The sequence below is a fragment of the Elaeis guineensis genome, chromosome 14 (genome assembly GCF_000442705.2).
Source record: "Elaeis guineensis isolate ETL-2024a chromosome 14, EG11, whole genome shotgun sequence".
Lineage (NCBI taxonomy): Eukaryota > Viridiplantae > Streptophyta > Magnoliopsida > Arecales > Arecaceae > Elaeis > Elaeis guineensis.
In genome coordinates, this window is record NC_026006.2 from 64,334,872 (window position 1) to 64,359,800 (window position 24,929).

The 24,929-nt window shown below is 37.2% G+C and overlaps 2 protein-coding genes across 4 annotated transcripts; both read left to right on the plus strand.

Moving 5' to 3' along the window:
• The first annotated feature begins 782 nt into the window (after nucleotides 1–782).
• Nucleotides 783–8,818, plus strand: LOC105057138 (ubiquitin-activating enzyme E1 1). Of its 2 annotated transcripts, XM_010939620.4 has the most exons (7): nucleotides 783–958; nucleotides 1,129–1,430; nucleotides 3,473–3,690; nucleotides 4,537–5,331; nucleotides 5,405–6,273; nucleotides 6,538–6,970; nucleotides 8,008–8,818. In XM_010939620.4, the coding sequence occupies exons 2-7, from the start codon at nucleotides 1,142–1,144 to the stop codon at nucleotides 8,602–8,604; spliced, it is 3,201 nt and encodes a 1,066-aa protein (XP_010937922.1). In that variant the 5' UTR covers nucleotides 783–958; nucleotides 1,129–1,141; the 3' UTR covers nucleotides 8,605–8,818. The 2 variants fall into 2 exon arrangements, with proteins under 2 accessions (XP_010937922.1, XP_010937921.1); XM_010939619.4 differs by lacking the exon at nucleotides 783–958 and having other exon boundaries at nucleotides 1,082–1,430.
• Nucleotides 8,819–10,882: 2,064 nt separating this feature from the next.
• LOC105057137 (LIMR family protein Os06g0128200) lies at nucleotides 10,883–22,498 on the plus strand. 2 transcript variants are annotated; one of them, XM_010939617.4, is made up of 14 exons: nucleotides 10,883–11,620; nucleotides 11,733–11,818; nucleotides 14,556–14,674; nucleotides 14,969–15,079; nucleotides 15,369–15,467; nucleotides 15,591–15,713; nucleotides 17,113–17,175; nucleotides 17,267–17,331; nucleotides 20,490–20,599; nucleotides 20,708–20,822; nucleotides 20,924–20,989; nucleotides 21,782–21,892; nucleotides 21,990–22,056; nucleotides 22,135–22,498. In XM_010939617.4, the coding sequence occupies exons 1-14, from the start codon at nucleotides 11,271–11,273 to the stop codon at nucleotides 22,180–22,182; spliced, it is 1,533 nt and encodes a 510-aa protein (XP_010937919.1). In that variant the 5' UTR covers nucleotides 10,883–11,270; the 3' UTR covers nucleotides 22,183–22,498. The 2 variants fall into 2 exon arrangements, with proteins under 2 accessions (XP_010937919.1, XP_073104869.1); XM_073248768.1 differs by lacking the exon at nucleotides 15,369–15,467.
• Nucleotides 22,499–24,929: the final 2,431 nt, after the last annotated feature.

Genomic DNA, 24,929 nt, shown 5'->3' on the forward strand with positions numbered 1-24,929 from the left:
ATGGGTTTTCTGCACCCCCAGTCCATGCCACCATTCTCCATCTACCGTAACTCAAAATCGAGTAGATCACAAACGAATCCACCAAACTTTGTAGATCAAATCATCAATCCATGCTCGCAACTTTCTCTCATAAAGCACAAGAGTGCAAAGGTATTTCTATTCATCTTCTGATCCTCCCTCAGCTTCACTCCCTCGCCCACGTAGTCGCACGTGCAAAAGGCATGACGCTAAGCACGGACGGCATCGATGTATTCCCGGATGCCTGTGAAATAGCTGATACACAAGTATAGTGGTATTTTTCCCATTTCGAGCTCCATTTTGGAGACCAACTTATATGATTTTTGTGCATCTCCGTCCATTCCCATCCTAACTCCAAATCAAGAAAATCCCAAATGGATCCACCAAAGACGGTCTTACTCTTAGATCAAATCATCGACCCGTGCTCTGTGGCAGTTTCTTATGAAACAGACGAATTCATAGGAATTTCTATGCGACACCCTGATCCTCCCCCAGCTTCACTCCCTTGCCCCGGCGTCAGCACATGCACGCGGCATGGCGACGCTATACATATACGGCATGGATATATTGGAGGCGAAAATCCAACGGCATATATCCACCCTCATAAAAATTTTACGTGGCATATCGTATATGGCATCTTTCGCTCGTCCCCACCCAAGCTCACCTGGTCTCAATATATTCGCTTTCCTCTCCAGTCAATACCGCTATCTATAAATAAGAGACGAAGAGAAGAAGAACGGAGGAGAAACAAATCCAAGGTCGGTCTCAGCGATGCCCCGGTGAAGTTTCTCTCCCCATCCCATCGTTCTCAAAACACTACCCAAAAAAACGTGCAAGAGAGAAGCCACGGCAAAAGAAAGCGAACGCCGAAAGAATCTCACCGCTTTCTTCTCGCCCTCCCTCTCCTCCGATTCCTCCCCTGCACCGCGAGATCTCTTTGGTACGTTCTCCTCCTCCCTCAACCACGTCTCTCCCTTGATTCCTAGATGCCGATCGATTTGGGTGAGGGTCAGGGAAACTTTCTTGCATTCGATCGCGTTCGTTTTGTTGTTTTGGCGTTTGTTTTTGGGTTTTGATCATGGTGATGAGGTGTTTGGGGGCTTTGAGCAGGGCGCTGCTCCATATGTTTCCGAGAAAGAGACCGGCGGGAGGTGAGGTAGAAGAGGGGGTCCCGCGCGAGGCGGTGGTGCCGAAGAAGCTGAAGGTGGAGTGCTCGAAGTCGGAGGTGGCGGCGGACGGCAACCACAGGCCACCACATGGCATGGCCTGCGACAGCAATGGCAGGAATGGTGCGGACATCGACGAGGACCTGCACAGCCGGCAGCTTGCTGTCTACGGGAGGGAGACGATGCGCCGGCTCTTCGCGTCCAGTGTTCTCATCTCAGGGCTCAATGGGCTCGGGGCGGAGATAGGTAAAGCCACCGATGCGTGGGTGGCGATGTTCTCCTCTTTATCTTTCTTTCTTTGAACCCAACGTTTATATGTCTGCTGGCTGTGGATTCGGTTTGGAATGAAATGGATGCAAGGAAACCTGATCAAAGACCAGTTCTTTCCCACTATTTCTGAGTGGTTATTGAATCGCCGATATCCAGCAGTTTCTTTTAACCTTTCCCTCTGTTGATGTAGATCTAGAATCCAATGACGTTCACCTCTTTCTTTTATTTTATTCTTCATTCCTTGTCAACATGAAACGAGAATCCTGAACGTCATGGATTTGATCATGGGCAGAATAGTTCTGTTAAGGTTTCAATGAGGTATTTTTTTTCTGATGAGCGCTGTTGTTTTTTTTTTTTTTTTTCCGATCATCAGCATTTTACAGGTGGACCTCAACTCTTGAAAATTAAATGCTTTTGTTTAGGCTACGCATACATTGGAACTTGTATATCTGGATTTTATTTGTTGGAGCTTCATGACATTTGTTTTCTTTTGAAATTTTGTTAGCAGGGTGTTGCACAATTAGGGATTTACTGCAATTGGGATGTTAATAAATTGACATATTAGATTGCCATTCAGTATTCTTACATGTCCATGTTACATGGACATTAAAGCCATAATTTTTTGAGGCTAAGATAATGCCCTACTACAGTCAATGACACCTTAAGTTTATGCAAATGCCGGATTTCTTTGTTGCATGTCACACTACAAACATAAGTTAAATATTTTCACGCTTGATGACACCAAGCAGTAGGTGTTGCCTCATCTTTTGAAGACACCTGCACCTAGAAGAAGCATCTGATGTTGTCACATAACCCACTGTAAACCTCTTAATAAATTTTATGTTTCTTCACTGTTTCAGAGTCCATCTTAGGTCAATTGGACAAGGATTGTGCTGGTTTTTATGGGAGGTTATGTTGGAAAAATATGGAGCTTTTAAGGTCAGTTCAGTTTAAGGAACCAGATTTTAGGTTCAGATTTGAAGATCTAATAAAGCGTTTGAAGCCTTAAAGAGTGATGGAATTTAGGTTTAATGGGTGTTATTGATGGGTTTCATATGAATGATTGAAAGTGGCTGTTTAGGGCCGTAAGGTTACTGTTAAATTAGTCTGAGAGTAAGACCATATAGGCTTAAAGAGGAAGAGAAAAGCTATACCTTGACTGGTTTGCTCCTCTCCTGGAATTCACCAGATAAGAACTACCGGCAATTCTGGCTGGCTCTGCTGGTCTGAAATTCAGAGCAAGTGAGCTCCTTTTTGTCACTTTCAAAAAGGAAAAAAAGTTAGTCCCTTATTTGATGAATGAAGGCTCAGATTCAGATCTGCTAGGTAACTGGCTGCAGCAGGGTATCTAGAGGGACGGAGGGGGTAGTTCAGGGGCTGATTGGGACTGAAAAATGTGCTGCGAAAATTGAAAAAAAGAGAGTATAGAATATCTGAGTTTATTTTTTAGTTTTTAAAGCAAACTTGATCTGCAACTAAGTAAATATAGGACAACCAATGGCTTCGTCGTCACTCTAATCAGTTAGCATCCATTGTTTGCCTTTGTTATGCTCCATCCTGCCTCGGTCACCATCACCTCTTAAAAATCATTGTGACAAAACCATGCCTCTATGCATGGCATTTTTGGTATGCTTTGGGCTTGTTGCTGAGCATTGTGATGCAATATGCTGAGTATATATTGTGGGAATGAGGGGATTAGTAGAGTTCTAAGGTCATATCTTAGTGCTAAAGTCCTTGCATCTTTTGATAGGTTTTAATGATTGGAAGATGCTCCAATGGTTAATTGCGTTTTACATTTTCCTCTGGTTTTCTCTATGTGGTAACATGTCCTCCAAAACTCATAGTCTAAATCACTTTTTGTGTAATTTTAGATTTTTTACTCCACCACATTATATCAGGGAATTCTTAGAAGCGTGGTATTTTTTTTGGATATTAGGTTGGAATTCCTTTTCGGTTTCTTTTAGTGTATGCATTATTGTTGGATTTAGACTTAAATAATTCTTTTTAATCTCATGCAGCGAAGAACCTTGCACTTGCTGGTGTCAAGTCTATCACATTACATGATGAGGGCATCGTGGGATTGTGGGACTTATCCAGCAATTTCTTTTTCTATGAAGAGGATATTGGCAAGAACAGAGCTGTGGCTTGTATAAAGAAGCTGCGAGAGCTTAACAATGCAGTTATGATTTCTACCTTAACAGGAGAACTGACCAAGGAGCATCTCTCTGACTTTCAGGTCTGTTGCTTATAGAAAATTATCAGTATATTCCCCCCTTCTTATTAGCTACTATTGGCACTGTTTTCATCAGTCACATACTCCTCTCAAACTATTGCAGGATGATGCTAATTCTTGATTAGCTTTTAATCACTCTTACACAATCATAGCTTCGCATGCATGAGTGACATATGTAGTTTGTGAAAGTATGTGCAATATCTGTAATTGAAAAGTTTGTAAGAGGCAAGTTTTAATGTCGATATTAGACTGGAAAGTAGTCACAATTAGGAGCATTCAACCTCATAAAATTCAAATTGTGTTAAGTCATGAATGTTTTAATGTAGGAACATTGCGGCAAACCCAATTATGTTTCATACTTAATAGTAATGCTTATCAGTTAGCTGTCAGCTGCGGATCGAAAGTTACCTAACAGTCATTTTCTTTTTTCTACCCTCATGATTATCAATTGGTTTCTATGATCTGAATCACAAGTAGCCTGCATGAATTTAATCATGAAAATTGAAAATTAACTAAGATATATTCTCCTGCTTCTATATTTATTTATTAGTGATGGATGAGAAGTCAATATTCTATAAAGAAATTTCTAAATGATGCAACTGATGCTCATCATGTAACATCAGTTTTATGCATTTCATTCATATATCATAAAGTCCAAGCAATTAATTTGATAATATCACCGATTCTATTAATATCCCTTAGAGGAGAAAGCGGGGGATATAACTTATGCATGCTCATATATATGTACTATTTTCTTGCAATGCTCCTTTCAAGATGATAGATGCTAGTGTCATATCCGTGATGTGAATATTTTGAATTTTTGACAAATATTAGTTTTCTGCATTGCAGGCTGTAGTTTTTACTGATATAAGTTTGGACAAAGCGATGGAGTTTGATGATTATTGCCACAGTCAACATCCTCCAATTTCCTTTATAAAATCTGAAGTTCGAGGCCTTTTTGGCAGTGTGTTCTGTGACTTTGGCCCAGAGTTTACTGTTGTTGATGTTGATGGTGAGGAACCACATACAGGTATCGTTGCGTCTATTAGCAACGGCAATCCTGCCCTTGTATTTGGCGTTGATGATGAGCGGTTAGAGTTCCAGGATGGAGATCTTGTTGTTTTCTCAGAAGTTCAGGGAATGACAGAACTAAACGATGGAAAGCCACGTAAAATTAAAAATGCAAGGGCACAATCACTTATTCTTGAAGAAGATACAAGTCATTTTGGTGCATATGAGAAAGGTGGAATAGTTACACAGGTAAAGCAACCTAAGGTCCTGCAATTCAAACCTTTAAGGGATGCCCTCAGTGATCCTGGGGAGTTTCTTCTGAGTGATTTTTCAAAATTTGACCGCCCACCTCTGCTACATTTGGCTTTTCAAGCCTTAGATAAATTTAAGCATGAATTGGGATGTTTTCCTGTTGCTGGATCGGAGGAGGATGTTCAGAGGCTGATGGCTTTTGCTATCAGTATAAATGAAAGCTTGGGAGCTGGCAAGCTGGAAGAAATAAATCAGAAACTTCTACGCCATTTTGCAAATGGTTCTAGGGCAGTTTTGAATCCTATGGCTGCAATATTTGGTGGTATAGTTGGCCAGGAGGTCGTGAAAGCATGCACTGGAAAGTTTCATCCACTTTTCCAGGTGAGGCTTCTGATTTGATTTTCTTTTCCTTGTGATAATCCTTATGATATATGTCTAATGAAATACTTGGCAGTTCTTTTACTTTGATTCAGTAGAGTCTCTTCCTGTTGAACCATTGGAGCCTGATGATGTGAAGCCATTGAACTGCCGCTATGATGCTCAAATTTCTGTGTTTGGATCTAAGCTTCAAAAGAAACTGGAAGAGGCTAAAGTGTTTCTTGTAGGTTCTGGTGCTCTTGGATGTGAATTCTTGAAGAACCTAGCCTTAATGGGAGTTTCTTGCAGCCAAAAAGGGAAGTTGACAATAACAGATGATGATGTGATTGAGAAGAGTAATCTCAGCCGTCAGTTTCTCTTCCATGACTGGAATATTGGGCAGCCTAAATCCACCATAGCTGCTTCTGTTGCCAGTTCAATCAACCCTAGCCTCCATATAGAAGCACTTCAAAACCGAGCTTGCCCAGAGACAGAGAATATCTTTGATGATGCATTGTGGGAGAGCTTGAATATTGTTATTAATGCATTAGACAATGTGACTGCCAGGTTGTACATTGATGGGAGATGCTTGTATTTCCAGAAGCCACTATTGGAATCTGGAACTCTGGGTGCCAAGTGCAACACACAGATGGTCATACCTCACCTGACTGAGAATTATGGGGCCTCCAGAGACCCTCCTGAGAAGCAGGCACCCATGTGCACGGTTCACTCTTTTCCTCATAATATTGATCACTGTCTGACGTGGGCCCGTTCTGAATTTGAGGGCTTGCTTGAGAAAACTCCCAATGAAGTGAACACTTTCCTTTCCAACCCAAGTGAATATACTTCTGCATTGAAAAATGCAGGGGATGCACAGGCTAGGGATCTACTTGAACGTGTTTTAGAGTGCCTTGACAAGGAGTGGTGTGAGAATTTCAAAGATTGCATCACATGGGCACGATTGAAGTAAAGTTCCATTACTTGCAGTTTTGTCTTTTTGCCCTCTTTTTGTGGGGGTGAGGGGGAATTCAAATTTATCTTGTATTGCTGAACTTAGTTTTGGCTAATTGTTACCCAAAAATGCTATGGTTAGCATGGCAAATGCAAGCATTTAGAGTTGGATGTTATGGATGCATGTAGCCCAACTGTCATATGTATTTGGAACATCTATATTTTCTTCTTTTCTTTGTGATGCTGTGCTTTAATTATTTCTAATTTATATGTTCACAGGTTTGAAGATTACTTTGTCAATCGTGTGAAGCAGTTAACTTTTACTTTCCCCGAGGATTCTGCCACCAGCACTGGTGCACCATTTTGGTCTGCTCCTAAACGCTTCCCGCATCCATTGCAATTCTCAACTAGCGACCCGGGCCACCTTAATTTTGTCATTGGTGCTTCTGTATTGAGAGCACAGACATTTGGGATATCCATACCTGATTGGATCAGGTGCCCATTGGAGTTGGCTGATGCAATTAATAAGGTGTCAGTACCCGATTTTCAGTCCAAGAAAGGAGTAAAGATTGTAACAGATGAGAAAGCAACAAGCTTATCTGCTGCTTCTATTGATGATGCTGTTGTCATCAGTGAACTTATTACCAAGCTGGAGGGATGTGCCAGGAAGCTGCCTGCAGGCTTCCGAATGAACCCAATACAGTTTGAGAAGGTCAGTTCTTTTCGGCAGACTGGTTGCATTTTAACTTCGGCACAAGGTCATATTCAGTGAAACCTTTATTTACAGCTGCAGACCATTAATCCAGTAACTGAAATTAATAGTACCAAGTAACATTCATATGTTAACCTGCTAACACTTAAACTTTTGTAGATGATCTTTTATCTCTCCCTTGAAATAAGAGCTTAACTGACTAAGCTGTTTTGCTAAGATTGGGGGAGGGAGAGGGAATAGGGATGTGTGGAGAAAAGAAGTCATGCTGAGCCTTAATTGGAGGCTTTTGTTTTAGATTATAGTATAGCATTTTGCTTTCTTGCAGTACATGTTACTTGAAGGTGTAGCATGTCTAATGGCTTGGATTTCCTTGTTTAATCTTTGTTTTCTAGATCTCTCTTGAAAAATTTAAATTTTCTACAGCTGAAAAACTCTGTACCTTTAATCATGACTGACAAGCACAATACTTCCCACTTATGGAATCCTTCCATCATTTACTCCTACAAAAGAGTGCATATATTACCAGCCTTTCCAATTCTTTCTCAATATCTCCGTGTATGCTTGCTTCTTTAATCATGACCGCTGACACAAATCCAAGCTTCTTTCTTGTGACAATTTACTTGGTCGTCTGCCAATTTGTGTCTCTGCTTATTTAGTGCAACCTGTTTGTTTTGTTGACCTACTCATTCCCATCTCATCATCATTTATTGTATGGCTTTGAAGCTCTATTAAATCAAAAGCACATGCATATCTTTTCCATGTCTTGTTAAAACTTTGTTGAAATCTATTCTTCTCTAGATTTTTGGCATGCAGTCTGCAAATTATTTACAACCTGATCGAATCATCCTATCATACCCACGTATTTCTATATGTTCTCTATCATGTCCTTTTCATTTGAATGCTAGGTTTTCCCATGTGAGGGGGCTTGGGTTCTCACTCTTAACGGTAACTCTAGTCTTGGTCTCTGATAGTTCTTGCTCTTGCTTATGAAATGCTTGATTTCTATTTGAATTTTATTTTATTCATTGTTTTTACAGGATGATGACACAAATTATCACATGGACTTGATAACTGGGCTTGCCAACATGCGTGCGAGAAACTATGGCATTGGAGAAGTCGATAAGTTGAATGCTAAAATAAAAGCTGGCAGGATCATCCCTGCCATCGCAACTTCCACAGCAATGGCCACTGGTGTTGTTTGCCTCGAGCTTTACAAAGTTCTTGATGGTGGGCACAAGCTTGAAGATTACCGCAACACATTTGCTAACCTTGCTCTTCCACTGTTGTCCATGGCCGAACCAGTTGCACCCAAGTTAAACAAACACCAGGACATGAGCTGGACAATCTGGGACCGTTGGATCATAAAAGGGGATCTTACACTGAGGGAGCTCTTGCAGTGGCTGAAGAACAAAGGCATCAATGCATACAGCATCTCGTATGGTTCCTCTTTACTCTACAATAGCATGCTCCCCAGGCACAGGGATAGGATGGACAAGAAGGTTGTGGATGTAGCAAGGGATGTAGCAAGGGCTGAAGTACCCCCTTACAGGCGGCATCTGGATATTGTGGCAGCTTGCGAGAATGATGAGGGTGCAGATGTTGATATTCCATTAATTTCAATATATTTCCGGTAGTTAGGTTTGGGAGTTAATGATGCCAGATAATTTAAAATTCTATTTTCAAATTGAATTTAGTCCATATCCTTGTAGAAATTGGATAACTTCTGATCCCTTTATATTGCTAAACAGAACTTGATGGTTATTTAATCTGTTGTATTCTCACTTTATGTTCACTTACATGTCAATGTCATGCCTCAGAGACACTCATGAGATGTTTTTTTTGCTTGTATTTGATCCATGTTAGGGCCGGTTTGGTTTTGCAAGTGGATTGGGAGTGACTTTTAGGTATTTTCTGAAAATGACACTTTCAAAATGTGCTCTTTTTGAAAGTGAGCACTTCTACCTTTCATTTGCTTGGAAAGTACGGATTGTTGAAGTCATGAAATTTTCATGACTTCTATGTTTGGGTTGGATTAAAAGTGGGAAGATATGATCATCTCTGGAGCAGGTGGTGAGATTGCCTCCTTTTAGTGAACTTATGTTATGTATTTAATCTTCCTTGTTATTAATAATATAAATAAAAACATATTATAAAGAGTGTGTTAGTATTGTTATATAGTCGACTATGTTTATAATATTTAAATATTATTATATATTTTAATATTATAATTATGAATATTAACCTATCGGCATGTGTTGAATGAATTGGTTATTAGTATTATATTAATTTTATTCTATCAAATATTTAATAGTATTCCTTTCCCTATATGATCTGAATCAATAATGCACTGCTTGAATCAAATATTATTAATTAATTTCTCAGTGTTCAATTAATAACAATTTATATTAATTACAAAATTATGGAAATAATCATGTATTTCTTAATAAAATTATATTATTTTATTATAAATATACTTATTACTTAAATAATAGTTTTGATCATGTTCTCCTTATTAAAATGATATTATTTTATTATAAATGTACCTAAAACTATTTAAGAAATAGTTTATATTGATTTTTGAATTGGAAACAAGAGTCATTTTCAGTAGTGAAACAAGGAACTTAAATCATTATTAATTATATTGAGTATTACTTGCTCATTCATTTTTGACATTATTAGGTATCTGACAATTAAAAATATCACTTGGTCTTTCAAGTCATGAAATATGACATAAAGCTTGGAAAGTATGCTATTTTAATTATTTTTAGATATTCATTCATGAACAAATTGAACAAAATACTACTAGTTTATTGCTAATCATTTTTTTGCAATCTTTGCAATTTTTCCAAGTTAGCACCAATTAAGTTGTGTGCAAAATTTTAATTGTCAGAGTTCCATGCTCCAAGATGATTTTTTTTTATTTTTTTAAATAATGATGACAGACCATACAAATATGAATAAATTTTTAGGTAGTATTAAAAAGGTCACGTATTACAAGGAGGGAGACAGCAAGCCTATGCTTCCAAAAAAATCCAATGTTCAATGCATATTCCATTTCACTGTTTTGAGACCCAAGATCCGTAGATAGCAATAAACTTTATTTTATAAGACATATCAAGTACAAAGTCAAGTCCTTCCAATGTAGTCCTTCAAAGAAATTCGTGGTAACCCTTATCTTGTATGCTAACCTAAAAATAATTAAAAAGAGAAAACTAGCAGTAAAATATGCGTAATAATTCTATCTTAGTAGATACCATAGGGTTCTATGGATTGCATGGGCTCAGATTATGAGGGCTTGTGTCATTTACGGTGATAGAAAAGAAACTGAAACATGGTTCCTCATATCAACTGAATCATATCCAAACCATGTAATTCATCATCATCATCATCAAAAAAAGAAAAAAAAAAAAAAAGCATGGCAGCAATATTACTCGGAATCATAAGACATTAGGCTAGCAATATGACACACAGTCAAAATTGTGGAGAAATATAAAAACAAACTACATCCAAACCAAACAATGACTGACAAAGTAAATTAAAAAAAACCACCATATATTGTAAAAAAAAAATTTTGTTTATGCACAGCCCATCCACCATTCCATCAACCAAAGATAGCAACATACTTCTCCTGTAGCTGAGAGAATATGCGTCGTTTTTTTTTTTTTCCCGACCTCTAGACCCTTTATTACGCATTCTTTGTTGGATAGCAAATTATATCTTATTTATTTATTCAGAAATACAAGGAAGGTAATTTGGATAAGTTTGGTTTCAACTCAAAAGAAACCGAATCTGCTATCGCATCTGAAATTTTTTGCAACAAAAATATGGTCACTTTTTTTAAAAATATAAATCTAGTATTTTTTTAAAGAAATTTCGGAGGTTTGGTCTACATCAGGCCAGACTTCGCTATCCCCCTTTTAATCGAACCCCACCGGTTGCCAGCCTGGATGTTCCATGCTCTCCTTCGGCTGTCAGCAACTCCCTCCGCTCTTCTCTTCTCTTCTCTTTTGAAACCAAGGTAGAGCGAGAGGCCAAGAAATCCGAAGAAAGAAGACCCCGAAAGAGAGCGAGAGAGGCCAAGAAATCCGAAGAAACGAGACATCTAGAGAGAGCTCTGAGTCGATTCAAGATCCAACCGCATTTCACTGGGACCTCCCTTCTCCTCAACAGGAGACAAGAACGAATTCAAAAGGGGAAGTGGAAGAAAGAAAGCAAGAAAACAAGAGAAGGGAGTGACAGAGTTCGATTCGATCCGAGCCGGAACCAGATCCGGCGGAAGGAAAGAAGAAGGGGAAGATCGATGGGGGATTTCAATTTGGCGCTGGTGATCGTGGCGGTGGTGGTTTCTGCTCTGGTCCTTCTGGTTAGCGTCTACTTGTTGGTGAACTACCAGCATCCGGACGATGTGAACCAGGCCTACTTCCCTAAGCTGGTGGTGGTTCTTGGCCTCTCGATCGCCGCCATCTCCATCTTGATGCTGCCGGCCGACGTCGCCAACCGGCAGGCGTGCCGGCACGCCATTTACAATGGTGCCTGTAATCTCACTCTCCCAATGAAGACCCTCTGGCTCGCCGTCTACATTGCCGATGCCGTTCTCGTCTTCTTCATCATCCCCTTTGCCATGTTCTACTACGAGGGCGACCAGGACAAGTTGATCCGCTCCCAAATCCCTCATCTCCCTTGTTTTCTTTTTTTCTTTTTTTGATTAGATCCTAGGTTTTTCTTTGCCATGGTGCTAAAGTGATGGTGGGTTCTTGCGCAGGAGTGTGGCGAAGAGGCTGAAGAGCGCTTTGCTGTGGGTTGTGACCTCCGCCATCGTTTGTGGACTTATTCTTGGCATTCTCTACGGTTAGATTCTTTTCTCCATTTCTTTTTATATTCTTGTTATTGCTGCTGCCTTTTATTTCATTTCTTGCTTGGAATTATGTTTTCGGGAAAAGAATAATATCTTAAGGTGATCAAAGATTGCTATGTTCGTACTGAACTGGAGGAAGCGAACTTTTGGTTTGCAATGTATAGATGCTAGTTTTGTTTTCAAGATTGCGGAGTGTATTTTGGTTGTGGAGGAGTTCTGCCTCTATCAGCAGATTGGTGAAGAATGTGGATGGAAAGGAAAAGACAATAGAAGGGAGATTCACAATTTCTAAAAAGAAAGAAAATAGAAAAGAGATTTCATGACCGAAGTATTTTAATGATCTAAATCACTTTCAATAATTGAGGGCCATGTTGGCTGGTTGAATTTTTTATTGTTGTTCCTTGGATATCATCTGTTGCTATGTGCTTGTAGAAAAACTTTAGTCTGAAGCAGATTTAACAATCATCTGCTTATAAGGACAAAATTTAGGACTATAAAGATCTAAAAGGGGTTTTAAGGACAAGATATTAGCACCTGTCGTACTCTCTCATCAATTATTATCTGTTTTGGTGGTTTAATGTACCAATCTTATTATCAAGTTATCAAATTAAAAACTAAAAGATGATAACTTCCCTAACTCCAAAGTCAAAAGTTCAACATAGACGGTTGTAGCTTGCACACCTGCACATCTGAATATTAACTGCGGTTTTTCCTATAGAAGAGCCTTGAAATGGAAGTGCACCCCTGTTCAAGTGCTCCTTTTCATAACTAATTTTACAGCTGTCTCCAGCCTCATGCTAACTACACTCTGAAGATCATTTATACTTATGACTACCCTATGCTTTCTGTCATCTTATATCTTAAAAATGCAGTATTGTGTCCCCTTAATTTGTTTAACTACTTACTTACTTAAGTTTCGCTTTTCATAGCTTTCCCTAACTTCATTAAATTGTGCTCTTCCTCCCATTTTTACTAGGTCATTTCTTTTTTGGGCTCCATTAGCATCAACAATGTCTTATTAATCACTTCTTTCAGGATCCTTGTGTACATAAGAGTATAGTTAATATTATTCTTCCACGAACCAATATGAAATATAACCACAAGTGGCAAATTTTCCTTTACTTTCTCAATCATTATGTTCATCTTGGATCCAAACAATTGTTATGAAGTGATGACAACCATCACAGGCTTCCAGCCTTCTGCAGTGTTTGTTCTACTTCCTCTTTCAATTAAAGAAAAGAAAACCATATGAACTATTTTTATGAATGCTTTATTCCACGTCAATGTAAACCAAACTATTCAGCAAAAGATAACTTTATAAAGGGCTGAGAATACCTTGGTCGTATGGTGGGACATAGCGCAGGATATCCAGATGCTGTAAGTACCTCGAGTCCTAAAAGAAGGTTTTCTTAATCACCTTACTTTTTGAACTATGAATGCTTTATCCCACGTCAATGTAAACCAAACTATTCAGCAAAAGATAACTTTATAAAGGGCTGAGAATACCTTGGTCGTATGGTGGGACATAGCGCAGGATATCCAGATGCTGTAAGTACCTCGAGTCCTAAAAGAAGGTTTTCTTAATCACCTTACTTTTTGAACTACTCGGGACGTCTTGTCAAAACCGTTTCAGATGATAGCTTCTTGCTTTGTGAACAGCCCAACAAGAACCAAGATGGGAATATGCAGAATACCTAAAGAGTTGCCCCCCTAGTTTAATGTTATTGTGATATTAATATGCATTTTTAGTTTCTAATGTTGAATGATAATGTTCATATGATACATTTTTCTATAGTTAAGTCATATGCTTTTTTGTGTAACTTTCCTCAAAGGAAGGAAAGAAAGAAAGAAAAAGAACACATCCAAGATGTATTTTTGGATATAATTGACATTACTATTAATCATGAAGCTTTTCAAAATAATTTTGCTTGAATATCATTGGATGAATTGGCAGTATTACCTCTCTCCGTCAACAGTGATGCTGATTTTAAATGATTCCTAGCATGATACTGCATGATATGATATTTTACAAAGCCCTGGTTTATGTGGTCATGATATCCAATACGTATGTCTTGCCTATAAGTATCAGTAGATGGCTCAAAAGTACATCACACCACCGATTATGCTAGAACTTTCTTTGTTGGATTCTCTCTCCTAGTATTATAAATGGCCTCAAGGTCAGACAGCTTTCTGGATTCAACAATACTCTCCCTCAAGTTTACATGCTGTATAGATATGAAATTCTATGTATATCAACTCATTCAGCATACTAGCACAACAAGAAGGCGATGATAATGATGATAAAATGTGTTATGGTTATTCAGCTTGTGCCATGAGGATAGTTGTATCTGAGATGTATTTAAGCATCATGCAGCTTAAAGGTTTAAGTTCTCTCACTGATTAAACTAATATCTTATTTCCTTCTGTAATTTTTTTTCTTCAGATTCTTGTTTTTATATTATATTATTTGGATATCATTTTAGGTGTTCCAAAATAGTGGGTTTTTAGATTTTCTATTCTAGTTAGTATTGCTGGTCAATGATCATGTATGCATCATTATAGTGCACATGTCTTGCTTTGATATAGTATTTGAAAAAATGGCAAGCTGTCAGCTTCTCTAAAATGTTTTAGTTCTTCCATTTTGAATCTGAAACAGCCATTCATTTAAAAATCTGCTTTTGCACTGCTGCAATTCAACTTTCCTGACTGACATTTTGTTGGTGGAATCAGCTCTTGTAGGTAAAGTGGACTTCACAGTCAGGCACCTCTCTTCATCCGTAAGAAGCTTCCCAAATTCTTGGACAGGATTATCAAGCAGTCAACCTTGTTTAACTCCATTGATTCGTCAGGTTCCATTCCTTATTTATGCACATTTTCCCTTGTGTACTTTGTATTGCTTTTTTGGGGCCTATAAACTATGTTGGACTGCATTAATTTTATAGTTTCACTTCAAAATTTTCTTTGGGTTCTTTCAATTTTTTAAATTTAAAGAACATAATTTATATGTTTTTTTAGTAGCATACTTTTCCACCCAAATCCTTTTTTGTAGGTGTTAAATCTATCTTTGTGACAGTAACCATGGACAATAGGAAGTCTTTAATATCTTCTTTATATAATCTTTGGTTGTGGTTCCATGTCACCAGTGTGCTGCATATACAGCAAGTGCTGCTTCAGAAAAAACTTGGACAATGCGCACCACCTTTCCAGAATATGTGGTTGCTCTTGCAACAGTTGTTGGATCAGTGTTATTCGCGGTATGTTCTTTATCTTATGATATCAAGTGATTATAGTAGACATTCTTTTCTTTCTTTTTTTCCATTAGAGGTGAAGCTGGAATTCAAGATGATGATTTGTTCTGTGAAGTTCATGTAATTCTTATTGGTGTGATAGCATTTATTTTATAAAACATAGTAATCTGAATCTTGCTTTGGCTGACACATTAAGATCTAAAGTTGATAGATGATTTAGAATGCATTACTTGGTGTTCATAGATAAATCTAACTTCTATACCTCTCATCAAGTCATTTTGGTATTCCATACTAGATATTTGGAGGTGTTGGGATTGCTTGCCTTCCACTGGGACTCATATTTGCATTTATACGCCGGCCCAAGGCTGTCATTACTCGTTCACAATATATAAAGGTTTATGTTGTGTCTTGCACCTTACTAATGTTGAAAGTCAACCACTGTCCTAATTCATATTTGAACATTCACTGGTTGTTACTTTGACTTTTTTCCCCAAATATTTGCACCGTGGTCCTGTAGGAAGCAACTGAATTGGGAAAGAAAGCTAGAGAATTGAAGAAAGCAGCAGAAGCCCTTCATCAAGAAGAGCGAAATGGTAACAAGGGGAGAAAATGGCGTAAAAATGTAAAAGCTGTTGAAAAGGTGCACCCAATCTCAAAGTAATTGATTTGTCGCATGCAACTGCAATCATATATCTGACTATTTTATGTTTCCTCATTTGATTAACAAATTTGGCTAGCTGATCTGCTTTGATTTAGGAGAAATCCCAGTCAGCCACCTTTTTGCTGTAGGTCATGCAACTTACAGTTCAGTCTTTGCTCTTTTGCTGCTTCACCTAAAGTTTTATTTATCTTTTACATCTGGTTATTATGGTCAATGTCTGTGACCCTGTGTTTAGGTTACATGCTTTCGATTAAGATAGAGCAATGAAACCAGTTCTTTACTAATTATGTATCTTCCTTTTGTTGCTTAGATTTTTTTTTTTTTAGTTTTTCAATAGAATATGCTAAAACCAAATCTCACTTATGAATGCCACTGGTTGCAAGCCCACTTTTTTTCTTCTGGAACTCACAGAAACAAGTTACTTGTGTAGGCATGCCTGGAAGTAAGATGAAGTCTTCTATTTCGGTTAATGTATATAGATACTTTTCAATCAGATTTTTAATCTGTTCTATGAATCTTGTTAGCAAAAGTTCTTGTTTAGCCGTAAAGACAAGCTCAATTGGTTGGCTGCACTTCAGCTTTGGCCACAGGGACTAGATTTGGCTTGAATCTTAATTACGTTCTTTTAGTTCAAGCATTGTCCCCTCCCTCTGGCTTAACTCAGTTATTTAACATCCTTCTGCTATTTAACCTTAATCTTTTTTAGAAATTGTTGTAGCAGTACCATAATTCTAAATAACATCTTGAGAAGGCAACCAATTTGTTCCCCTTTTCTGAGAACTATAATTATTAACAGCAAGCTTTAAATATATAGTTATATACTACTTGATGTTACACATTCTTCACCATTGGTTCCTACATTTCTGCTGCTTTTGGGATTTCTTATTGCAATATTTATCCAAGTTACCTTAGGTGTTTGCATCCTATTCTGGACCTCTTAAGACAAGTTTTAGATCCCTTTTCCTTGTCTGGGATTCGAGTCTTTCTTGTACATTCTCAGTATCAGTGTGTTCTCCAACATTTTTCACTCTAGAGATGTATGTGCCTTCAACTCTTCCTGGCTGGCTTGCACCCACTTGGCTTATAATTTTATGGTGGGTCTGATAAGAATGATGGAGAAATAAGAATATTTCTGTTTGGTTATTAATGATAAGACAGGTGCTCCCACATATGAGATGCCATCGCCATTTGAGTTTGTACAAGGAAAGTCATCTGCAATAAACATTTCTATTCTCAATTTTTCATACTTTGAGGTTTCCTCTATGAATTGAAACCTTAAACAATCCTCATGTTTTGAAGGCTTGTTGTCCTGTTATTTGACTGCTATCTATGTCAATATTCTCTAACGAAATCCTATTTTTAATTATCAAATCATTAGGAGTTGCTTCTCTTGGAAGATGATACGAAAGCTTTGGAGGAAATGTATCCTCAAGGAGAAAAGGTGGGGACAATATCATAAAATATCTGGCATGTATCTTCCTTTCTTTCTTTTCTTGTTTAATATAGATATTTTACCTTTCATTCTTGTACAGGCAGAGACTGCTTGGGCTCTAACTGTCCTGGGTTACTTGGGAAAACTTGTTTTGGGGATTGTCGGGTAAGCAATTTATCAGAAAATGCCATCATTAAATCTTTATTTACTTCCAGTTATGTTATGCTGTTTTTTCTGTATGCTTGATTTATGAATCTAACTTTTCTAGTACAAATTGTATGCTGGAAACAGCGCAGAAGGGTATGCAATATTTGCATCTCTTGGTAGTTTGACTATTACCTGATCATTTTCAGAGAGCTTTGCATATTTTGGACTAGTTGAAACTATCTGACTGCACATGTACAAGCAAGAGTAGTTGCTTTGGAGCAGTTTTAGCATTCACATTCAGTTTTTCCAATCATATTATAGTGATATCATGTCTTATGTTGTATTGATATCATTGTTGTGATGCTGTCCACTTGTACATTTTTAATAGTTTGTGATGGAATCGTTGCTCCCTTGCTGGCTAATATAGAGGAGGTTAATATTTTTTCCCCAACCCGTAAGCTACAATAAAACCAATAGCAGTAGAACAGTAACCCACGAGAAAGGGAGCTCAACTAATTTCTTGGAAATTCACACTGCCATGCATTTGCTGCCTTCAGTCCCTTCTCCTTCTTGTCAACCAATCAGAAATTGTGTTGGCCTCCCCTTTTTTGTGAGAAATATAACAATACTGATACTTATGAGCAGGTTTGAATTGTAATCCAAAGCAGCCCTCTGAAAAACATTAACACATGAGAAAGCCATGCAATAATCAGATTATTTGCATGATATAAGTGTTCCAGGTGAACCAGCTGAATGCTATAACTTTTTAATGCAAAGCAACCATAGTCGAAAGGGGTTGCTTTCAATTAAAAATATGTGGGTCAGGAGTGTGGTCAGAAGAGTGTATACATGACATAGTGGATGTCTGAAACCTGCTGATGATTCAGGTGATGTTTGAATCATGCTCCAAACTGATCTAAATAGTAATGATGGTGAGGGTTAAAAGTTATACGAGAAATGCCAAGGATTTTATTGATCTAATCATTCTACATATGTATCAGGTATATTGCAAGCAAAGTCACTTTGAAAATCCTTCTTGTTGTTTGAAGTCAAAACGCGGAGTTACATACTTACCAAAAAAAAGGGGCAGAGTTTCATGTGACGTTTCATTGTCTGCTATGGCTGGCTGCACACACTCATGGTGTCTTTTGATTGCACATCAGAGCCGTGCTTATAGATTGGACCTTTTTTTTTTCCTGCTATAAGAGGAACACAAGAGCCTTAGTGGGAGGATGAGAGGAGGAATAGAATGTGGCAGGTACTGAGAAAACAATTTTCCAAAGCAACGTTGACATTACAATAATGTCCTTGTTGTTGTTAATTAAGAAAAAGTATTGAAGATCTGGAATTGTCTTGGAGGTAAGGATCGAGATTGGCCAGAATCAGAATCCAGGTAGTGAAAACCGTCTATCGAGGGAATATCTTATACCTGAACTCCTATTTTGCATGGATGGTCTAGGAAGAACGGGTACTTGAAAATGGATGCCTTGGCTGTGTCTGATACTTATCGTGTATGGATAAAGTCCGATATGGCCCATATACATGTCTGATATGGCAAAAATGTATCCTTAATATTTTAATGTTTATTTGTATTTCAGATACTCCATGTATATGCGTAGATACTTCTGGGATACCTTAAGGATGCTTCTAATATAAGTAATGGATTATTGGGCCCTGGTCAAGTAGGTTTTGAGCCAAGATTTCCATCTGGGTTCAATAACTTAAAAGAAACAATAAGGTTGGCCTGACGGCCTCCCTTTCTCTCCTGTGGCCTGACGGCCTCCCTTTCGTAATCCTACCTCAATCTTCATCTTTTTGTTAGTATCTTCTCAGTACTATTTGTTATAATTAACATTTGCTAGGTTTCTATCAAAGTCAGTGCCCTTAATTTAGTATTGTTAGAAGGGCAAAAGACAATCTTTTAATATTATCAAAAGGGAAGGGCAAATAATTGCTAGTGAGGAAAGGAAAGGGTAAGTTTATGTAGAATAGAGGTAGCAGAAATGGTACATTTAGTAATCCCTTATCCCTGAAGTTGCATCTCCATTCTAGATCGATTTGACTTCAACTTCTCTTTCAGAAATAGTAGCTGAAAATTAATATCTGGTTTAGTTATATCCAATGGAAGCTCCATTAATAAGGAGTCCACATATGTGTCCAGACTTGACCCACCCTGTTGCCGGCCTTAATGGCAAGAAGGGTTCATTAGGTTGTCTTTGACAATTAGAAGGTATGAGGCTTATTGGCTACAACTTAATGCAATTATGCTTTGGATTATAACTTCTGGGCGAACCTATAACCCATAAATGAGGCTTGTCACTTAGGACTCGTTTGATTTGTAGAAAGAATTTTTCCTCACTGGAATGTGTTTTCCTGGAAAGTTGATGCATGAGTATACGATGCATGGGAAAATGGTTTTTGCATGTTTGGTTTTCTACATTTTAGAATGGCTTATGTTTGGTTAAGCATCTATTCTCTTGAAAAAGTTGTGTAAAATACCTGTTATGCTCTTGATTAAGCTTAAGGGCATATATTTGGGAGGGGGAAAAAGAAAACCTCAATTCCCAATCGGTGGGAATTGGATTTTCCTATGTCCCACATGAGTTTTCTTTTCCATGAAACATGGGAAATCTTATCCCCATGAGAATGCTCCTTTTCCATCTCTCTTCTTTGAAAACTCCACCCAAACATGAGGCCTTTGTCCATTTTCCCATTGACTACACTGTCCCCCTCATCCCACGAACCAAACAAGCCCTTAGCTTTAGATTTTGGTGACATAATGATAAATTATCTCATACCGCATAAAAGCTTTACAAGCCAAAAATATTTCACAACATATTCCTTCTACTACCATCAAACTGCCAAGGTTAGTGATTCAGATTGTTTGAAGTGGTTTAGTCCCAATATTGTGCCATTTCATTTTCACATGATTAATAGCATTATGGGCTTCCTGATCCACTTCACACATTTATGTAGTTAATTTGCAATCTTGCTTTCCTTTTGGTACTCATTTTAACTTTTATTCATGCCAGTTGAGGGTTTATAAATGTTCCTCCTACAACTGACATAATTCTAATGTCCATCCTTCAGAAAAGTATGATGTCATCTTGTTATACGCCTTATATTTTTTTCCTGTCATAATGAGTTACATGTAATCTATTCTCTGCACTTCTCAGGTTGATTGTTTCGGTGGCTTGGGTTGCACACATCGTCATATATCTATTGATCGACCCTCCTCTTTCCTCTTTCCTAAATGAAGTCTTCATCAAATTGGATGATGTCTGGGGTATGTTTTGCTGAACATCTTTTGGTCTGTATAGATATTTTTTTGCCTATTGTTTTATTTGATAATCATCAATCTTTTTTTTCTTTTTTTTTTGACAATTTGAACCAGGTCTTCTAGGTACTGCAGCATTTGCATTTTTCTGCTTCTACCTTCTGCTTGCAGTGATTGCTGGGGCAATGATGCTTGGTCTGAGATTAATCTTTATTACCATTCACCCAATGAAGTAATCATCTTCAGTTCATAAACTTTGCTTCTGTATTTGTTATCCATGTTTAGAATGACTTATTTCTTTTGTTGCCTGACAGTTCATCAACTCTGTTTCAGGTGGGGAGGAACCCTGATGAACTCTTTTCTCTTTAATGTCGGACTCATTCTACTTTGCTCCATGAGGTCCGTATATGCAGTCCTTATTGAAACTGACATAATGACCTGTGCGGTTCCATCCCAGCTTAATTGGGGAAGACCTGTTAAGAACTTAGAATGATATTAACTGCTCTGGTTATACACTTTCAATTGTAAATTTTCCAAGTAAAATTCCCTGATCTTTGATGATACTCTGATGGCCCATCAGCAACAAGGTGTAGACCTTCACAATTCAAATTTTGGATTTCTTGCAAATTGCAGACTGGGTCACTTCATGGTGCTTTCTTGACAGCACATATGATGATGTTGTGATCAGATCACTTGTCACTGCTCAGGGGACAAAGACTCCTAGCAAAATTTTTCATGTTTGACATTACTTCAATTCATGGTTGATTCACTCCCCTTCCACCACCTTTAATGGTCATGATGCATGTGCACAAAATCTTATGTGGATGGCACTTCATGGTTAAAGGTGAGGATCTCTTCTAAATCCTAGGTGGATGACACTTCATGGTTAAAGGGGAGAATTTCTTTTCTTTGAAAATCAGCTTGTCTTAATTTAAGGTATGCATCGAGGCATAGCCATTATACAGTGGAACAATGCTTCATTTTCCGCAGGTCCAGCCTGCTGTAATACTTAGCTTTCCCTTTAAAGTGCCATACTTGGCCCCATAGGCGTCCCTCAGTCCCTAGATTCTCATAGCATTTTATATCTCTATGAGCAAATTCTTCCTTCTCTTGTATTATGATTTTTGTTTTTTGAGAAGTACTCTTATATGATGATCCATGGATGAGAACATTTGATGATCTCCCTTGCAGTGTGATTCAATTCTGTGCTACAGCCTTCGGTTACTATGCACAAGCAACCGCTGCTCAGGAGATATTTGGCCACACCTTGCAGTCTCTTCGTGGAATCAAGTATCTGTACAAGTCAGTCAAAAGCTATCATTGTAGTTTATGGCTCATCTTTAGAAATACATAAGTTTTACCTGTTCTGAACATACTTCCGTGAAATCATATTTTACAGGTATAACGTATTCCAATATGCATTTGTCGCTCTGGGAGTAATCACTCTTTTCTACTATGCTGCATTTGTAAGTTCTATTCAGAGTCCATTAAATGACATTGAATTTGCCACTCTTTTAACTGCATTGTGACTTCATTGCTTTCAGGGATGGAAAAAGAGAAGACCAAGTGGCAGGTTCCAGCTTTCCGGTTGACCATGTGCTACTACTGGCCCGATTTTCCAGCGATTCCTGAGCGGCTTGTCTGTCTTGAAGTGATGGAAGTTTGTTTTGGTTGTATTTATGGTCTTATACAGATGCGGAAAGGGAAAAAAGGATCACATCAATGTAAATGGCCTCTTGAAGGTCAGGAACGAACAGAGTGATACACCCTACTCGGGGCTGTTGGTGTGGATTGTTTCATTTTTTTTTCTTTTCTTGATCGTCTTATTTATAGTTATATTTTTTTTCCTTTTTCATATGTTTGGATGTATTATTTTATAGTTGGTTGATCCAATTGTGTATTTGAATATATTGAGGTGGCATTTGGTGCACTACATAAGTAATGTGATTGTCAAGGGAATATGATTATAGAGAATTTTATATTGCATATGTGTAGTAATATTATTGTAAAATTATAAAAAAATTTATATTACAGTATTTGGTATATAATTTAGATTACATGAAGTATAAATTAATTTTTTTAAAATACTTTCATTCCTGTTTATTGATTATTTTTTAGAGGAATAATTTAATTTTGAGATCGATCATTTTTTGTGACATTATTCATTATATATATATTTTTTATTTTCACCAATTGAGAGCAAAGTATGGATTACTTCATGTACAACCGATCGTTACATTCGTTCTTATGCACTAGAATTAGAAGTAAATTATTTTGATTTTTGGTAGATTTGTATGGGGAGAGAACTAAATCACCGGCGTGCTTGTACTTTGAGTGGCCCTACCAACTTTGAGCTAAAAATTGATAAACTGACCTGATCCAAGGGGTATAAATGGATTGCTGTTGAATTTTAGCCGGAGTTAGAATCAAATTCAATAAGATATCATAGGGCACACAGAGAATGAGTTGGCTGATAAATTTTAAATGCCCAGAAGATTAAACCAGTCATCGACTTGGAGCCTGGCAATAGCTGATTGCCAGTCTCACCAAAGTCTGAGATCATAAAATTAAGCATTTGTTGAAGTGTTTGGAGAACAAAAACACATGAAGCTCAGCTCATTATAGGTAATTAACAACTGAAACCATCATTAATTCCTCTGTAAGAAACACAATATAAGACCAAAACAAATTATCTACGGGCTATCATCCAAAGCTACCAGCTAAACTTGAACCAAAATTTCTTCCTCTCTATTCTCCATTTTCCATTCTAGTAAGGGACAATTGTTAGAAAAGAAAGAAATTTTGTTGCCATGGGTTGAAATCTCTCGTTGAATGATGAGAAATTATGTTCTACACCAAATGCACCAAGTCGGCGGTGCATTACAAACCAATTTGAATTTTTGTTTTTATAGATCTTATTCATCATACACTCAGTGTCGAAAGATTATGGGTTAGAACGGTTATACAATGCACTTGAGATACCACTTCAATGGAACAAAAATCATATAAGGCGGGCATTATAGGCCATCATATGTGGTAGATCTAGTCTCATGTCACATTTTTTTTTTGCTTCTTAAAAAGAAAATCTAGAAGTCAAATAGAGATTAGATTTTTTCTATTAATGAAGTCTGTTAGTTTCATAACTGAAACTATATATATATATATATATATATATATATATATATATATATATATATATATATATATATATATATATATATATATATATATATATCCTTTGTGATTTATTCATATCCTCTTTCTTCCTCATTAATTCTTTTCATCCATTATCTTTCTCATCAAGCAATTTCTTTCATTTATAAGGTCTTCTTTCCGAATCTCTTTCTCCTCTTTCAAACCCCATGCGCAATCTCTCTTATCCATGTGGTCTTCCTCTAGTCTTTCTCCTTTTATAAATCCTTCTTTTTTTCTAAGATCTTTGCATCTAAAAGTTCATGCAAACTGTATATCGTTTTACGTAGAGATGTATATTGAGACGTCTAATGAATATTTTGCTAGATATGTATTAACTAACTATATACTGTATATTAATAGATACTAAGTTTGGTAAACTATGTATCAATTTATCTGTAGATATGTACTGGATCGTTGGTGGATGTATATTAAAAAATTTATAATATATATCAATAAATCATCTAGTGTATATCATTTGCTCATGTATTGTATATTGATGAATGCTATGTATCGATAAGTGTTGTGTACTGAAAACTATGTATTGCTTTATCTAGAAGTATGTATTAAGACGTCAGATGAATATTTTGATAAATATGTATCAACTAGTCATATAATATATACTGATGAATACTAAATTCAGTAAACTATGTATCAATTTAACTATAGATGTATATTGGATTGTTGTTAGGTATATATTACAAAAATTTACAGTATGTATCATCTGACTATATATTTAAGATATATTATATGATCATATAGTATGAATCGCTAAAAAATATATGCTGAAAATAAGAAAGAAAGAGAATGCCTTAATCACGAGAATAATAACTCCATCATTAGAAAACAATCTTTGACTTTTGAATTTGTTCTTTAAGATTGATATTAAAAGAAATAAGGCGAACTATGAAATCCATCCTATATGATATTTTATAGTGCATGTCCCATATGATTTTTATTCACTTCAATGGTACACTAAGCCAATTAATTTTCATCATGTCACATGCATAGTCCATTTAATATTAGCCAAAAAAAAAAGGGTAAGCACTCCACCCTCTCTCCAGATGAAAAAGAAGCACACCCACTCTATTCCTCTTTGCCACCTCTGATCGAGCATTCTGCCCCCTCTCCCATCTTTCGACCAAGC

Excerpts from the sequence above, each read along its gene's own strand:
- LOC105057138 (XM_010939619.4), top strand. The coding sequence starts at position 1,097 with ATGGTGATGAGGTGTTTGGGGGCTTTGAGCAGGGCGCTGCTCCATATG. Across the intron at positions 1,431-3,472 it reads TGGGCTCGGGGCGGAGATAG|CGAAGAACCTTGCACTTGCT; the intron begins GTAAAGCCACCG and ends AATCTCATGCAG. Across the intron at positions 6,971-8,007 it reads ACCCAATACAGTTTGAGAAG|GATGATGACACAAATTATCA; the intron begins GTCAGTTCTTTT and ends TTGTTTTTACAG.
- LOC105057137 (XM_010939617.4), top strand. The coding sequence starts at position 11,271 with ATGGGGGATTTCAATTTGGCGCTGGTGATCGTGGCGGTGGTGGTTTCT. Across the intron at positions 14,675-14,968 it reads TAACTCCATTGATTCGTCAG|TGTGCTGCATATACAGCAAG; the intron begins GTTCCATTCCTT and ends CCATGTCACCAG. Across the intron at positions 17,176-17,266 it reads TGTATCCTCAAGGAGAAAAG|GCAGAGACTGCTTGGGCTCT; the intron begins GTGGGGACAATA and ends ATTCTTGTACAG.